The sequence below is a fragment of the Anolis sagrei genome, chromosome 1, assembly GCF_037176765.1.
Source record: "Anolis sagrei isolate rAnoSag1 chromosome 1, rAnoSag1.mat, whole genome shotgun sequence".
Lineage (NCBI taxonomy): Eukaryota > Metazoa > Chordata > Lepidosauria > Squamata > Dactyloidae > Anolis > Anolis sagrei.
The window spans coordinates 288,842,431-288,861,344 of record NC_090021.1 but is presented as its reverse complement, the minus strand read 5'-3'; the positions used below and the strand labels follow the sequence as shown (position 1 = coordinate 288,861,344).

General features: G+C 38.6%; 1 protein-coding gene across 1 annotated transcript; it reads left to right on the top strand.

Moving 5' to 3' along the window:
* The first annotated feature begins 11 nt into the window (after positions 1–11).
* Positions 12–18,510, top strand: CHP1 (calcineurin like EF-hand protein 1). The gene is made up of 7 exons (XM_060760656.2): positions 12–173; positions 5,231–5,303; positions 13,921–14,001; positions 14,719–14,846; positions 15,609–15,670; positions 16,276–16,398; positions 16,966–18,510. Exons 1-7 carry the CDS (start codon positions 107–109, stop codon positions 17,017–17,019), a joined length of 588 nt encoding a protein of 195 aa, XP_060616639.1. The 5' UTR covers positions 12–106; the 3' UTR covers positions 17,020–18,510.
* Positions 18,511–18,914: the final 404 nt, after the last annotated feature.

The window sequence follows — 18,914 nt, the reverse complement described above, 5'->3', positions numbered from 1 at the left end:
TCCTTCCCTCCCTCGCACCGCCCGCGCGCCCCCGGCTGCTAGGCCGAGAGAAGACGCACGCGCGCGCGCTGCCTTCGGAGGCTGGTTGCGATTCGAGGCGGCCGCCATGGGCTCCCGGGCGTCCACGCTGCTGAGGGACGAGGAGATCGAGGAGATCAAGAAGGAGACGGGCTGTGAGTGCCGGGAGAGGAAGGGGAAGGGGAGGGCTGGCCTGCTCGCCAACGGCCCTGGGCCTTGAGGTGAAGTCCGACGGGGCTGTCCCTCCCTTCTGTCATTGGCAGAGGCCAAGCTTGCAGTCTCCGAAGGGGACGCTGGGCCTCCTTGTCTGACAGGAGGTTGGGGTTGTGGACTTCCGCCTTGTGCTTCCCAGTTTTGATTGTTTTGGACCTCAGCTGAGGGGGGAAAGGAAGGGAGCTGAGGCTGATAGGAGTGGTGGGAGTTAAAGTCCAAAACACCCGAAGGGCCCAAGTTTGTCCATGCCTAGATCAGAGTTCCTGATATCTGGCCAATTGAATCACTCAGTGAACCAATGCTTGGGAGCCACTAGGCAGGCATGGGCAAACTTGGGTTATATGGCTGTGTGGAAGGGCCCTAGGGCCTCATCTCCAAGATATCTCATTATGTATGTCTTAACAGGTATGGGTAAACTAGACCAGGCTGTGTGGAAAGGCCCCAAGGCCTCATCTCCAAGATCTATATAAATAAATATGTAATGTTCGTTTGTGGGATTAACCTAACTCAAAAACCACTGGGCGAATGGACACCAAGTTTGGGCACAATGCACCTATCAGGCCAACAAGTAACCATCACTTATAAAAACACTGAAAAACACAGCGGAAAATACTTTAAATACCAAAAAATACATTACAACACATGCGCAAAATTATTATTATTATTATTATTATTATTAAACTTTATTTGTACCCCGCTAGCATCTCCCGAAGGACTCGATGCAGCTTACAAAGGCCAAGGCCTCAAACAACAACAAGAAACAATAACAATACAATGCAAGCAAATTAAAAACATAAGCAATAACAAAAACAAAACATTACACTATTACGCAATAAAACCAGGGCCGGGCCAATGAAAGGTACAGGTTAAAAAAGTGCTGGGTGTAAGAGGTGATATGTTGGGATTCTGGGCAAGTGCAATGTGCAGAGAGTTTTAAGCTCTAATAAAGTGCTTCTGGGACGTAGTGCTGGAGGTTATCCTATTCTGGAAAGGCACATCGGAATAGCCAGGTCTTCAAGTTCTTCCTAAAGACTGCCAACGTGGGTGCAAAACCACATATCTACGCAAACACACACATATATACAAATACACATATATATACACACAAAACACATATACACAGACTGGGCCACAGCAACGCATGGCAGGGGACGGCTAGTATCTCATAAATATATTACTGGCATGGGCAAACTTCAGCCCTCCAGGTGTTTTAGACTTCAAATCCCACCATTCCTAACAGCCTTAGGCCCCTTCCTTTCCCCCCTCAGCTTAAGCTTAAGCAGCTGAGGGGGAAAAGGAAGGGGGTTGAGACTGTTTGGAATGGTGGGATTTGAAGTCCAAAACACCTAGAGGGCCCAAGTTTGCCCATGCCTAGACCAGAGTTCCTGATCTCGCCAATTGAAGCCCTAATCACCCAGAGAACCAATGCTTGGGAGCCACTAGGCAGGCATGGGCAAACTTGGGTTATATGGCTGTGTGGAAGGGCCCTAGGGCCTCATCTCCAAGATTTCTCATTATGTATATCTAACAGGCATGGGCAAACTTAGGCCCTCCAAATGTTTTGGACTTCAACTACCACCATTCCTAACAGCCTTAGGCCCCTTCCTTTCCCCCCTCAGCTTAAGCAGGTAAGGGGGGGGGGAAGGAAGGGGGCTGAGGCCGTTCAGAATGGTGGGAGTTAAAGTCCAAAACACCTGGAGGATCCAAGTTTGCCCATGCTTGCACTACACAGAGTACCGCTCCTCAAAGTATGGGTCCTGATCCCAAGAGGTCCTCTTCTTGGCTCAATGCTGGGGTTGCAAAAAATTGGCAGCAGTAAAAGGTTTCCAATCATTGCCCCTTTACATAAATTAGTCAGCAGCAACAACGGGCCATCTTTACAGTGGACCCTGCAGACGGGATGCATGAGCTGGACTCCACAAAAAAGGAAAACTAGCCTCTTTAGCAGGTCTTGCAAATTCTTGTTAATTTTCAGTAAATGTGTGATTTTTAACCTATTTTATATACCTGGGGTCTTCCAGATGTTTTGAACTTAACATTCCAGAGTCCCTGAACATTGGCCATGGCAGCCAAGGCTTCTGGGTTATTTATTTATTTATTTATTCTGAACATTTTTTACCCCCGCCCTTCTCAACCCGTAGGGGGACTCAGGGTTGAAGACCAAAACACTGGAGGTATTAGCAGTAGTTCCCAGCCTTAACTTGAGCAGGGGATACTTGACTAGAGACCACTTTCCAACATTAGTACTAAACAACGTTAGTACTAAAAGGGTTATGAATCGGTTTTTGGTCAATTTTAGATTCAGTTCAGGGTGCTAATTCAGAAAATCGCATTGGATAGACCACGTCAGATACAGAACATATGCCATGGTCAGCAACAGGGAAGGAGTGGCAGGTAGCGTGAAGGGAGCGGAAATAAAATAAGCAAATAAAAAGGAGGTTTGCAGACCAGATTTTCGCTCTCGAGGTCCATGGTCCACAGGTTTAGAGCCACTGGACTAGAGGTTGGGAATCACTGCCCTAGGAGAAGTCGACCCCAAGCATCTCATAACTAAGGGGAAAAGGACTTCAGACTGGGTTGTTGTGAGTTGTCTGGGCTGTGTGGCCATGTTCCAGAAGCATTCTCTCTTTACGTTTCGCCCACATGTAACATCAGGAGGGAATGCTTCTGGAACATGACCGTACAGCCTGGAAAACTCACAACAACCCAGTGATTCCATCCATGAAAGCTTTTGACAATACATTGGACTTCAGACTGTCCTGTTACAGGATCTGGCAGGCAGTGGCTCCTGCTGACTGTCCTCCTTTGTCAACTCTCTTAAAGGCAAAGGAGCTGCATATCCTGTTTCACTTGCTCACCTTTGCCGGCCGCGTGACAATAGAAATCATGTTCCCAAACGCAGCCCAAAGGCGTGGCGCCTTTTTCTCCCACAGATGAATGGTTGCCAGGTGCTTCCTCCTGGAGTTAGAATGCTCTTCTTTAACTGCAGTTGAAAGAACTAGATGAGATCACTGCTCCCAGAGAGTCCAGACAGATTCTTATGGAAGTCCATGAGCAGAACCTGGATACTGTAGCACCCTTCCATTTTAACTACCCAGCATATAGTCCCTTATATTGGAGGTAACATCTAGTCATTCATGATGGTAACTCATGGGTACAGAGATTCTTGTTTATATTGTTGGTCTACTTTTCCTGAACCCACAGGGAACTTTAAAAAATGTCTGCATTCAGAGAAGCCAGTCTGTTCTTCAAATTAACAACATGCAGTTCTTTGTGAAGGAGGTGGTAGTTTCTAAACTAAAGGATTTTTGTATGATTGCATTCAATTTTTCCAGTTACTTAACTGTAGTGAAAGAAGCTAAAAATATACTTAATGGTTTCCTGGAATCAGTTTCAGTGTGTAAGCAATTGCTGAGGTTACCATGGGGATAGTATGTCAAGGCAAGATAGCAGGTTTACTGATAGCAGCCTTTGTATATTTGGTTTTTCAAAAAGCTTGTAACTATACTTACACCAGGGACTCCACAGTAAAACAAACTCCTGGAATAGGGGAAGGATGACTAATCAGAAAAAGGATAAAATTCAATTAGAACAATGACCAAGTTTGTGACTTGTCAAAAAGGTAAATTCCATATTAGGGATCACTAGGAAAAGGATCAAATCTGCTAATGTATAGTTCTTCTCTACAGATCCAGAGTAAGCAGTAGTAAAGCATATGCTTTGTTTTCAGAATGTCCAAGGTTCAATCCTTGACATTTTCATGTATGATGAAAAAGAATCTTGCCTAAAATCATGGTGATCTGTAGGTAGTAAGGTAGTAAGATTCCTGTCTCACTATGGAATATTGTGTACCGTTTGATAAGTGAACTGTAAAAAGAACATTGTAGGATTAGATAAAACATAAAGGAGCTGGAACAACCTTTGTGTGAAAAAATAGTATTGTTTTAGAACTTGTTTAATTCAGAGAAAAGGGCAATTAAAGGAAAGCTTAATGGTGGTAAAGTGAAGTTTTATGAAAGAGAAATGACCAGAAAAGTATTCCTCTCTTTTACAACACAGTCCTCAGTTATCCTGAGAAGTTGAATTAGTGGGAGATTCAGGACAAATAAAAGAAAGTATTTACTTAGTGTATAGTTCAAGTGGCATTTGTCTCCTTTGTTGGTGCCTACTACCAACATAAATAATTGTTGAAAGGAAATCTGAAAATTCAAGGTGATATGTAGCAATTATTGCAATTTGATCTTGTTCTCACACACTAGTTTTTTTTAAACTCTAAATTGTGAAAGCTTTTAAAATCAAACCAAAGTAATCCATTTGGTGACAACAAATAGAAAACAATTTTGGAACAGATTAATGTTGTACAGTCTTCTATTCAGTAAATGAAGAAATCCCCAAGAGTTTATGAAATAGGTTAGAATAAAAGAATTATGAAATTGGCTGAATGCAATGGCAAAAACCAGTTACAACTTAGAATATATTCTGGTAGTTATAGCAGAATGAATTGTAGAAAAATATGGTGACAACTTTTCAAAATAGAAATAAGCCTCACTATATGCGTTCTAGGCACTACAGCTATGAAACAATCATTCTTAAAATAATGCTATCCTATTATATTGTTCACCATGCTGATGTTTATATACTAATTTATGTATGTACGAGTATATACTGATAGCACCAGACACATGTACTTTTAGGCAGTTTTATGTACTTGTAGGGAATTGGTGTACTTTAGTTTTATTCCTCTTTTCATTTTCCAAGATGCACAAGGGTAAGGTGCTGCAAGAGTTTATTTTTTAAACATGGGATTGCAGTTGAAGAATTATGTAATTTTATTAAAGTACATCATTTTCCTAATAACAAACACAACAGCTATCTTTAGTCTTTAAAAAAAACAACTCAGGGTATCAGATGATTGTAAAGATGATGGTTAAATGTTTTCTGTGGATTGACTTAATTGTCTTTGTTGCTTCTCAAGGTCAACTGACTTTCTTTTCTTTAGTTTCTCACAGTCAGATTACTCGGTTGTATAGTCGGTTTACCAGCTTGGACAAAGGAGAGAATGGCACTCTTAGGTAAGTATTTTCAATTCAGTATTTGTATTGTCTTACCATTGAGGGATATTGCCTCTCTAGAATTCTTCTCCTAGTGCAACCCCACATCTCAGGCACTTTGAAAGGGCTTTTGGAGCACTGTAGCAGGGCGAGGAGCCAAGGAATTAATCTTGCATAGAGCTATATTTATATTAAAAATAGATTCAGGGTTATCACAGAGTTTAATAAATGTAAATGGTTAATGTAAGTGATTAGTTAATGTGACAGCTGAACTGTTATGTTGGAACTGCATGGAGTATATTTATTTAAAATGTTTTTGTCATGAGTTCCACAAAAAATTTCAAGGTGAAAGTATCCTAAGCTGTCTTTAATTCATGGAAAAGGTATTTAGGGGGAAGGGTTTTTAATTTAAAGTAGATAAACGTTAGGAGAAGTGGCTTAGACAGACCCAAAGAGGCCGATTTCAAAGTCACTTTTCCAAGGCTGTTTTTAGCTTTGAATATTTAGACCCAGTAGCAACCTCTTGAGACCACCATTATTTCTTCTTCCTGTGCAAATACAGAGAAAGTATATTACACAAACACAATGGACATTTATGTTTGCATGATATACAAATATATTTCTAATATTTGTCTTTATAGTGCCACAGGACTCCTTTGTTCTTGCTACAAAAACCATAATATCATTTCTCTCTTAAATTTTTCATATATATATAGAGAGAGAGAGGGGCGGGGAGAGTTGTCTCTTCTGTTAATTAATTCAAACCAATTTAGACAAGAAAAAAGTTAACTAATTGCTATTAATTATAGAACTGCAAAGCACTAAGGTAGAGTTGGTGTTATGATTGGTGAGTTCGGCTTTCTTGCTTTGGCTATGAATCTCCTTGGGCAGCTTACTGGCCTCCTGACAATAGTTGCTGGAACGACTAAACATGTGATTACTTGAAACTTGCTCTTCATGGATCATGGAAAAAATTCTTAAATTACTTTGTCATAGTCTCCTTTTTAGCCCCTCCCCTCCCCCCAAGACAAGGGAGTTAAGGCACAGGAAAGAGCCTACCTGAAAGCAATTTTGGGATTTCTTCCATGGGAAGATTGGGATAACAATGTCAAAACAATATTGTGATTTATCAAAATCTAATATGTAGGCATTCACTAATCTGTACATGAACTTACTGACAAATCTATATTTAATCGTACATATTCCTCATGTACTTAGAAGTTAATTATTATATCACTGAGGATTATACTTTGTGGAGCCTTTGAAAGTTGGTATGTAACCTTGGGGACCTCATAGTTTGCTGTTCAAGGTGGAAGAACAAGACAATCCAGAAACCTTAACTCTTTGGTTACAACAGAAAAGACTAATGATTGCAGTTTTAACAATGGTTGCTTAATGCCAAAAAAACTAGATTGAGGCAGGATGACATCTCTCACCTCATAGTTGCTTTTTTCACTTTCCAAAAAATAATTACGGAAAATGCAATCTATGTTGAAGGATTTCTGGCAAGCTAATTTCAGGCAACCCTAACTCATATTTGTTAGTTGTTGATTTTCTTCAAGTCATTTCTGACATACCTTTCATCTGAGGTTGAGAGTATGACATGCTCAATGTAGGATTACACGGCTGAGCAGGAATTTGAACCACGATCCTCTAGAGCAATGTTTCTCAAACTCTGCTCCTCCAGATGTTTTGCACTTCAGCTCCCACAATTCCTAACAGATGGTAAGTCAAAACACCTGGAGGAGCAGAGTTTTAGAAACATTGCTCTAGAGTACTACTCCATGAGTTAAGCCAGCATACCCAGCTGATTTTCAACACTATTAGACTTACATGGAAATCAGATCATGATGTGTTAATTTTTTGGTTTGCATATTTCTCCAGATTTTGTGGTGCACTTCTCAGCTTGGAAAAGTTTTCAAGAATGTTTAAGGAGGAAGCAGGGGAGACTGTGTACATTGTTCCAATTAATACCTGTTGCTTTGAAACTTTGGTGGTGGTGGTGGTGGGGGGGATGATCCACTCTGGTAATATTTTGGTATGTGGCAGCATATAAGTACAATAAAATGTATTGTTGAAGCCTATTATGGCTGGAATCACTGGGTTGTTGTAGGTTTTTTGGGATGTTTGGCCATGTTCTAGAAGGATCCTCTCCTGACGTTTTGCCTGCATCTGTGACAAGCATCCTCAGTGGTTGTGAGGTTTGTTGGAAACTAGGAAAATTGGGTTTATATATCTGTGGAAGGTCCAGGGTGGGAGAAAGAATTCTTGTCTGTTGGAGCTAGGCGTGAATGTTTCAAGGTGGCCAATTTAAAAAATAATCTTATTCACTTAAGTCCTATACACTGTAAGCACTTAACTAATTTCTTGTAAGGAGTTGATAGGGTAGTTTTTTTTCACTATCTAGAACTCTGGCATGCACCACTTCTTGTTTCCTGTCTTCTCTACTGTTTCCCCTTCCACAACCGATTTTGCACATTGATAAATAATGGTGTACCAATAGATCACAGTAACTATATATCGTATTTATTCCTACATTAAAACCACATCTTTACAGAATGGAGAAACATGTATTAGAGTCAGGACAATAACCTAATGCTGTTTTACATTTTTTTTCTATACAGAACTTATAAATGGACCTCATGCTAGACATGCCACACTGCATTGAAAAATGCTAGCATATCTACAAGAATTTGACAGAGAAACTAGATTTTCAAAATGATTCAAAATTAATGAATCTAAAAATATGCAAGCATTCTTCAAGAAAACATAGAGCATACTAAATGCTTTTCTTATAGCATGTGAACAAAAGAAAAGTAGCAGTTTCCTGCAACTTCCAGTCTAAGCCAGGTGAAATAGGTCTTGTTAAAGTAAGAACTGAGTAAATAGAGTAAAGCACAAATTGTTTTTGGTGTTCATTTACTTTTATGACTTGTGCAGAGTTTCCAGTTAGCAATCTTGGTGGATAATGTTCCCTCATGAGCAAAATGGAATGTTTAGATGTGAGTAACAGTGGCAGCAAAGGATTTTGAAAGTGTAGTTATATGTAGTTAATTTTTAATCTCAAGTTTAGCCATAAAATTAATTTAGAGGTGACTGTCTATAGGTAAATCTCAACAGTCTAATTTTCACATATAGGGACAGAATGCACAAGGTCTTATACCACTTTTGAAACAGAGAGAAAAGTTGGTATTAAAAGCTTTCATAAACAGCAGAGTGAGCTCCTAACTGTTCTTAGAAATGCTGTTTTTTGTTATCCATGCTATGTAAAATAAGATCTTTTTGCTGATCCTCCGTATTGGTTGGACCATAAGCCAAAGGTGAATTAAGCTATTTGAAGGAGGTGCCGTGGGCACCAATGTCCTTTTTGCTATTTTTATTATTCAAACCTCTCCCTGGAAGGTAATGTTGTTTCCCTGCTGTGAAAAAAAAAACAGTTTAAAGTTGTGTAAACAGGGACAATTATCCTAGGTTAAGGGTTATTTCCAAGAGATTGGAGCCTTGTAATCTTTACCAGAACTTTCTAATTGACTTTCTTGCCCTTTGGTTTAGTTTTTTCAACTTCTGCTTTTGCCACAGCCAAAGATTTTTGTTCTGTTCTTCCGTTCTCTGTTCTTGCCTGCCTTTTCATCAGCTTTCTCCTCTACATTTCCCTTTTACATATAAATAAAGTTTATTATTATTATTATTATTATTATTATTATTATTATTATTTTACTGGCACAAAAACACAGTATGTCACAGCCAACGAGATCTATATGCTGGATTTCGTATCACAAAATCACAAGTCAAACACTTCCCAAGCATCTAGGACTGTGTGATATATTTTTGAATGATGCGTGCAGATCCAAGTAAGGTGGCCTTTTGTAGTTGACATATCGTGATTTTGTCATTGTTTATTGTTCCAAATGCCGTCTGAGATCTTTTGGCACAGTACCCAGTGTGCCGATGACCACCGGGACCACCTGTACTGGTTTATGCCAGAGTCCTTGCGGTTTGATTTTGAGGTCCTGATAACGGCTGAGTTTTTCATGTTGTTTTTCCTCAATGCGACTGTCACCTGGTATGGCAACATCAATGATCCAAACATTTTTCTTTTCGACAGTCATGATGTCTGGCGTATTGTGTTCCAAAACTTTGTCAGTCTGGATTCGGAAGTCCCACAGTATTTTTGCGTGTTCATTTTCTACTACCTTTGCAGGTTTATGATCCCACCAGTTCTTTACTACTGGCAGTTGGTACTTGTGACATAAGTTCCAATGAATCATTTGGGCCACAGAGTTGTGCCTCTGTTTGTAGTCCGTTTGTGCGATTTTCTTGCAGCAGCTATTACAGATTTCGTTTTGGTTTGCTTCTCCATAATGCTAATAGGTTAGGTGCTCTTAGTTCCACTCCTCAGCTGAGACCTCTCTGGCTTGCTTGGGCCTGCGGGTAGTTACACTACTGCCAGCACAGCTCTCAGCATCCTTGGAGCATTAAGCCCCCCCCCCCCCCCAAACGACAAGGTGGCACCCATCGGGGGGATTATTATTATTATTATTATCATTATTAAGACAAAATTAAAACAAAGTATAAAACAACCATTAAACTAAAACCCAGATTTTAAAGTGAGAGGCCCATATGTTATTTTTTAAAAAATATCTGAATCAATTGATCCAACACCCTTTGCTAAGAATGCTATCATCAGAATGAAAAAAAAAGAAACATTCTTCACGTTGAATCTCTGAAGTGATTCACATTCTGTTTCATTGACATAGTAAGCGACCATCATTGTGGCCATGAAGCTGTCCCATGTGAAGTGTTTCCATTATGGTCTTTTGAACTAAGTTGAATATTTTTCATCTTCTACATAGAAGCCAATATGCATTTTATCAGGCAGCAAAAATATAACCAGCAGACTTCCCAGCTTTTTGGAAATGCTCAACCAAAGAGGCATTTCAAATTGCTATTTCCCAGACCAGAGACCTGGAGAGGGAGATTTCTTTTCAAAAGATAAAAGCAACTTTTCCTCCCATCCTCTGACTATTCTACTTATGCTAATGCTGCAGTAGATACCCAAGCAGGCAAAGATGGGGTGGATTAATTTCTTCCAGCTTCTCTACCCAGGTTTCTGTGATACAAACTAGGTCAACCTTTTCATCAATTATTCAGTCACATATAGAAAATTTTATATTGAAATGAATTGTTGCTTATTAGTAAAGGCTATGAGGCCTAAAGACAGGCTGGTAAAATAAACAGACACATTTTTTTGTTTGAAGAATGGCCAGAGAAGGCCATAGAGGTATAAGGTGTTAAATCACGTCTTCTTTCCATACTAATTCAAACCCTATTCTCATGGATCACTTTCCATGAATATTTTTCCTCACTAGATGCCCTAAACAAATCCCATAAAACAATGATAAAGCTAATACCTTGATTCTAATTCTCAGCACCTCGTGAGGATGCAATTGTGTCTTAAACCATTGTATTCTCCCTATCAGAGGAGTAAAATTGTTTTTATATGTCCCCCTCGGGGTGAGATAGATCGGGGTAGAAATATAGTAAATAAATAGAAATATAATAAATAATAATTAATCAACAGGCATTCTTCTGTTTCCTAGAATTTCTTCCTTTGGTAACTGTTGTGAACAAGCTACTTTGCAGATTTTTGCCACACTTTGATCATGCATGGTGGTAGCATTTAGGAAATTAAAATGGTATAATACCCTGTTTCCATATTGTATGTTGCTTTTAATTCAGCCTTTTCTTTCAACAAAATATCTCTAATTTATGGGGGTTTTTTTGGAATAGAACAATGCCACTTATATGGTGTGTACAGTAATATACTATGGAAAGTTTTCAGGAAATAAATGGGTGCTCATGACTAGAGGAACTTTTACCAAGTGGCTTGAAGAAAATAAATTGTCAAGCAACTGCCTGATTTTATGAGTGTAGTATCATGCATGACTGCACAAAACTCTCCTGACCAAGTAATGAATAATAAGCAATTAAAAATCATTTAATGGTTGACATACCTAACAACTACAAATAAAGTTATTCCAGTCAGCTTTTAGTTACTTTATATCCTGCTTTCTTCCCCCAAATGAAAGATTGGAGAGAGGGACTCTACATTGAAATATATTTAAATAATAAAACAGTGGTGCATGATCCTGCATGATCTTGGAGATGAAACAGGATCAGCACAGGTTACTACTTGGATGGGAGATTAATAAGGAACACTAAAGATTGTTTGAGTGGAAAGAACTGGAAAACCATATCTAAGTATTCCTTACCTTAAAAAACACTATGAAATTTGTGGGTCAACAGTTGTAATGTAGAAGGAAGTGCACATTCTTAGAGAAATGTTTCCCCACCAATGCTGCAGTTAAATTTAAGGCCACTGACTTCATTGCCCTGTATGTGCCAGGATAAAACAGAGAGGATACCAGCCCCTCATTATGGTTTTATATGGTTGGTCCTAACACTGACAGTGGGGATGTGCTGTGATTAGGACTGGCGGTGTGTGTGAAGAGAGAGAGAGAGAAAGAGAGACTGCAAAGTTGGATTTCTCCAAATTATGCTTTAAAATGCCACCATGAGATGGGGGTTTTCGTTTTGCTTTTTTATTATGAGAGAGAAGCCTTGCAAAATCAAGACACCAGGATGGAATTTAGCTGTTTAGCTAGCATGTGACTTATGATCAGCCAAGTCCGACAGCCAAGTGAGGCAGAGCTGTGTTAAACAGGGACATAACCTGTCCCTGTTTAAGCTGTGTTAAACAGAGACGTAACCTTGGACTCAAAAATGTTGTAAAAAAGAGGAGGAGTGGGCTACTTTTATGCTCCAGGACTCTCTAGGACTTCATGAACCACCAACCCCTCCAAAATGAAAAAAAAAAAATTCCAATGTGACAAAATCTCCTTCTGGTTCTCAAAGTATTTTTTTTCTTATGATAAATCGTATAGGGATGTGTGGAATTCTGGGGATCAATTTGGAATTTGGATATTTTCGGCAATTCGCCAGCTGAACCGCCGATTACAAACCAGGAAGGACACCCCCACCCCGAAGCCTTACCAGAACAAAACACAAGCTTCTGCATCTTTCAACTAAATTTGGGAAAGTTTAGTTGATTCTGGCTTATTTTTCATCATTAGTATTCTGGCCATTTTTTTTTTTACAACCAGAAGCAGCAATCTACTCTGTGGTGGAGTGGGGTTGGGGTTGAGTGGCAAACACAGCCACACTTGCTGCATCACATTTCTCAGCCAAACACAAGCCTAGTTCTGTCCATCCCCCCCCCCCCCCAAATTGTGGTTCACTGGTTTGAACCTCAAATTACAGAAAACCCTCTTGTCATTAAAAAAATGTTATTGGTAAAAACTTTAAATATTTCACCAAAATTAGTGGATTAGCTAAATGATTTGAAATTTGGCAGGCTTGAAGTCGTAACTGTGTCCTAGAAAGGTAGCAAGATTCATCCTGATTGCCATAAAATGATGGAGAAATGACCCCACCCCCCCAATGTTCCTGAACGCAGTCAGCTGCATCACATTTCTCAGCCAATCACAGGACTGGTTCTGTCCATTCTACTTCCTTCTTGTGGACTTCAAATCCCAGAAACACCTTTTGTGTTATTTTTAAATATATATTATTGGTAAAAACTTTTTAAAAATCCCAAAAATCAGTGGATTAGTGAAATGATTTGAAACATGACAGGCTTGCAGTCGTAAATGTTTCTAGAAGTGTAGCAAGTTGACGACCTGCCCAAGTTCCCCCATTGGTGCCAATGAACCAAATCTTACTGAAATGAAAACAGAATTGAGTTCTGAATTACGAATCTGAACCCCCCCCCCCTCCCGAATCTCCCATATTTGCCCAAAAAGAAAGGAATTCTGCTGTTTCGCACACCCCTAATATAGAGGGCTTGAGCCTTATTTAAAAAACAAATTGCTGCAGCAGTGGGCTTCCCAGAACAGCAGTTCACTTTTGTTTTAACTAGAAAAGGAGATTTGAGAGATGACGAAGGCCAGAAAACCATGGGGAGATATACTTTCTCTACTGCAATATCAGGCATAAAGCTAATTTACAGGGCTTTGTTTTGGTTTTGTTGTTGTTGTTGCATTTTAGTAGACAGTGGAAAGAGAAGCTTGTGGCTAGGTCTTGGGAGAAGAAGGAAAAGATATAACAGATTTGCTATGATATAGCATTGTGAAACATGAATCATAATGGTCATTCAACAATTTCTTTAAAAACCGGGAGCTCTGATAAATTGCCATGCATTCCTACTCTGGCATAAGCTGTTTATGTCTAAAAGTTTTAATAATAACTGTGAGTCATGGTAATTCGTTGTTTATAATTGAATGCAGAGAAAATTAAGATTATAAGTAAATTGACAATTCTAGATTAAATATTTTTTCTAAAACACTGCAGTTATAAGAAATGCAGATAAATGTCTATGTTTTGTGGTGAGTGAATATTCATTGATTACTAATGAGCAATGCTATGAACTTGATATAACATTCATATTATATCAAATAATGCATAACTATTATGTGGTATCTGATCCTTGACTAGAAATCTGCCTTGTTACATTATTTTAAAAAATGACCAGAAGTTTTACTTTGGCTGAAAATGGATGTGGCTTTCTTTGGCATTACAGCCGTGAAGATTTCCAGCGAATTCCAGAACTCGCTATCAACCCACTGGGGGACCGGATTATCAATGCATTTTTTCCAGAAGGGTAAGCTTTGTTATGTTTTTATTCTCTATAAACTAGACTACTTGTGGGATATATCTTAAGATTTGTGTTCTTAATAGCCATTTTTAATTTTTTAAAATCTATCTCCCAGGACTTCAGATGAAATATGTAGTCAGTAACTGAAATTATATTTGTGATTTTTGCAAAAACTATTGAGCACTGAAAACCTATGACTTCACCATTGAATCTACATCTAATATCATTCATTGTTTGCTTTTGAGGGGTGGGTGAATTGTTAAATTGAATGTTGACATAATTTTATTCAGTAATAACTGAAAAAGCAAACAAGATTGGTGCCGGTGGCGCAGTGGGTTAAACCCCTGTGCCGGCAGGACTGAAGACCGACACGTCACAGGTTCGAATCCGGGGAGAGGCGGATGAGCTCCCTCTATCAGCTCCAGCTCCTCATGCGGGGACATGAGAGAGGCCTCCCACAAGGATGATAAAAACACCAATTCATCCGGGCATCCCCTGGGCAACGTCCTTGCAGACGGCCAATTCTCTCACACCAGAAGTGACTTGCAGTTTCTCAAGTCGCTCCTGACACGACAAAAAAAAAAATTAAATAAGTAGAGAAAAATAGCAGGAAAAAACTGAGATGTGTTCATTTAAATTAGTTTGGACATGGTATAAGAATAATATTTTATTAAAATAGTAATTCCAGTGAATACTTCATGTGCATATTTGTACTGTTTGCAGAGAAGATCAAGTGAATTTCCGTGGATTCATGAGGACGTTGGCTCACTTTCGGCCTATTGAAGATAATGAGAAAAACAAAGACCAGAATGGACTGGAGCCACTTAATAGTCGGAGCAACAAATTACACTGTAAGATGATTTAAATTTTAAAATCTATTAAAAATTATTGCATTGCTTTGTATTCAATTCTGTCTACTAGTCCTACACGTTGGAAGTTCACCTTTCTTTAAATGTAGTTTATACCTGATTTCAAAATCTCAGGCATTGGGCTCACCTTGGTCCCATTACCTCTCTCCCCATAAAAGTGTTGCTTACAAATATATACCCTTCTCAATGTTTAATCTCAGGATATTCAATTCCTAACATTACTACACTGACTTCCCATTTGCTTCCAAGTTTTCCATGGCATAACTCCCATATCTCTTTGCTGTTTCCATAACTGATCACTGCTTATAAGCTTTCCCTTCCCAGTTTAACTATTAAATATCTGTTGTTCCCTATAAATCCACCTCTTTTCCCTTGTCATCCCCTGGGCTTGGGACTATTTTCCAAAATACTTGTGCACAAAAACCCAGCTCCTGTATTGCAGGAGTACCTACTCTCTCTAGACTTGTGGATACATTTACAAATTTGAGATGTTGTCATATGCAACACAGCAAAATGGCTTTCGTGGTCATGTGGACAGTTTAAAAATATGAGCATAAGAAATTGAGTCTGAGCAAGCCGTAAGTAACTGATGGATGAAACTTAAAGAGAATCCACCTCTTCCTTTCTATATCCTATCTCCTTTTCTCAATCAAAATCACTAGCACTCAAGAAAAAAAGGCTTTTTTGTCCTCTTTATTTCACAGCAGTTGGAAAAGATGGCTAATCCTTATTTTTTGCCTGTAGTTGCATTTCGACTTTATGATCTGGATAAAGATGACAAGATTTCTCGAGATGAGCTACTTCAGGTAGGCTAAGTTTCTGCAGTCTAGTAACTATTTTGTTTTAACTTTTAACTCCTTGGTTATAACATATATGGGATTTGGGGGTGAGGAAAACAGTAAATGTGAAGTACTTCCTAGCCTTTTAGCTTGATATTGAAAGTGATGGAACAATAAGTGTCTACAAAATGGTGCAGGAAGGGCGGGAAAGGGAGAAGTTTCCATTGTGCAGCTCAGACACTACAAGATTCCTCTTAAAGACTGGAAGAAGCTCTGAACAGGACCAGTACTGGGAATATACTGGATAGGGATATATTCCTGTGGTTTTCTGTGTGTTGTGTTTGTGTAGCCCACTTGCTAGATTAATAAGGAAATAACATTGCCATCACAGTTATTAGTTTTGCAATGTGGATCCAGACATTGGAGAATTCTGACTGTCTTGCTGATATAAAAATTAGAAAGCCTCTCCTTCAAATATGAGGTGTTGTTAATAGTGTGAAAGTCTGAGCAGATCCTGCCATGTTTTATATCAAAAATAGTTTTACTTGACATGACTTCTGAAGTACTGAGATTAATAGACATCTCCAGTTATTTTCATTTAGACACCAGTCTTTACTTTCCTTGAATTGTAGGTGTTGAGAATGATGGTTGGCGTAAACATCTCTGATGAACAGCTGGGAAGTATTGCTGACAGAACAATTCAGGAGGCCGATCAAGATGGAGATAGTGCAATATCCTTTGCAGAGTTTGTTAAGGTTAGCAAGTAACATTTCTTACATAGTATATTTGCTTTCAGGCTTTCCTTGTGGGATTTGGGCACAGATGCAGAGGTGATGTGCAAGTATTTTGTATGAGTCCTATTATATTTGTATTGCTTTACTCTATCATATATAATTGGAAAGTAGACTGCCACTCAGTGTTGTAATTGCAAGAAATGTCACATTTTGAATATTGTAGATGGAGAATATTCATCCACATTCCTCAGTTTTTGAATGGCCCTACAAATTGCCCCAGGTCATGTCATGGTGATCTGAGTCTTATCAGTACATAACTGAGTACTGTCTGAGAGCCTTTCATTCCTCTTCGAATTCCAACATGGAAGAAAAGTTGGTTACATATTGATTTAAAAGTGCTGGCATTGGCAAATGGAGTTATCATTGCTTGTATTAATGCTTTAATAGAAAAAAAAAATACTAAAAGTAGTAAAGCTAGAATACAGAACTTTAACCATATGAAAGAATATCACCCCATAAAGCCAAGATTTAAAAGTATAATACAATTCAAACTTGTTAAAAAGTGTTAACAGCTCTGCTTTTTTACAGGTATTGGAGAAGGTGGATGTAGAACAAAAAATGAGCATTCGATTTCTTCACTGATGAATCCAGGCAAATTCCTTGTGTTGTCCGCATATTTAAGGAATATAGTTTATTTTACTCTTCTTTTTTCCTGAGCATTGCTTCTGGTGCATGTGAGGTACATCTCCAAACCCCTCCCCAGTTTGTTCCATCAGCGTAAACATTCCTTCTGCATCAGAACAAAGGAACATGGCTGCAGTGCAGCTTGGAATGGAGCATTGAAACAGCCTTTTGTCACGGTTCTCTTCACGTTTTCTGATTATAAATTATTTCTTCCCGTGTACTGTACTCTTTCACCATCTTATGGACTATAAATTAGAGAGGACATCAAATTTTACTGTAGGGCTGGCTGAGAGCTATTTCAGAAAAGTACAACAAAGATCTGATCGGTAGTACCCATATACTCCATTATCTTTGTCTTGCCAGCATAACTGTCTTCTCCTCTCTCCCTGGTTTTGTTGAAATAGATGCCTGCTCATTTGACTAAATCTCTGAAAGTAATGATGCAAAGCCAGTGATTTCGTTTTCAGGACTAAGGCTTGGATGGCTGTAGGCTTCCAAGTGTGTGAAATGTATATGAATTTGTCCACAGGGAGATGGGACATCTGCCAAGGATGTGACTTGTTAATGTTGTTTTTTGTATATATAGTTTCTCAACTAGTAGACATTAAATGCTTTTCTGCTATCTGTTTTGAAATGTTTGTAATGTGAAGTCCTCAATTTCTTGCTTGTGCTTTTGATTAACTATTTTTCAATGAGTGTGCAACATATTATTTTTGTTGGACAACTGTAAGGGAAGTTTTCTTTTCATATTATGATACACTAGACCAATTGGACTTTTAGTTTCCCAAATACTCGTGAAAGTCAAGCTGGAGGAGTATAATGTTCTCTCACATTCATAGAACACTATTGTTATTAGGATAATATCTAGTTCAAGTACAACCTGTGATCTATGGAAATGTATTAATTTTATTTTACTTCAAGCATTCCTGCACCCAGACCGAGTAGCATCACATTGGCTGAAATAAAATTTGAGATCTTGGCAACGGTTTTTGGTTGTGTAACTTCAACTTTTCAGTGTTGCTAAAAACAACTCTTGAGTGTTTAAATACTTTGTTCACTTGCTACTTTCATAAGCCAAGCTTATATAAGCATTGAGTATATTTTGTCCTATTTACTTAAATTTTGCACAATTTAATAATCTCTCAAAGTTGATTTGCACTACTTTGTTAAATTACACAATGAAATATATTTTCAGTCCAATAATTAAATTGTAATCCCTTAGGAAACACAAGTGAATGATCTCTCTTGGACAGAATGTTTTGGGATTCTGACCACAATGTAACATGGAAATTTGTAAAGAGAAGAACAGCTGTCGTTAATACCAAGGTGTTAGATGTGCTTATTTTAAAATAAGCTTCATTCTTTGGCTCTGTAGATATAATCAACAGTTGTGCCTTGTCAGACCTCTTGTATTCCATCAGTCTGAATAAAATCTTTCAACCTGGATAATTTCCTAGTGTTTTTTGTTTTATTTGTTAATACAGTGTAGATTGGAAAAACATGTTTCAACTTGAAATAAAGGAATTGAATTTATGGGGTAAGAGCAATCTGGATTTTCCTCTCTTGGGCTTGTGTGTAAAATATTGTTATTTGAAACAGCTCTACTGGCTGGTTCTCTGCAGATGTAATAGAGGCAGAGAATATATTTACCTTTGTTGCTTGCCTCTGTTGCCACTGAGTAGGCCCTTAGATGAGCTTTAGCCAGTCTTGGGTGCACTTTTTCTACCAATGTTGCTCCAGTCAGTTTCGTTTGCTTCATTACCACCAGTTCCCTGGAAAAGTGGGGGGCAGTCTGGCTTGATTTTGTGAAGGGATACTCAAGAGCAATTTTGTCCACCACCTGGGCCATTTCT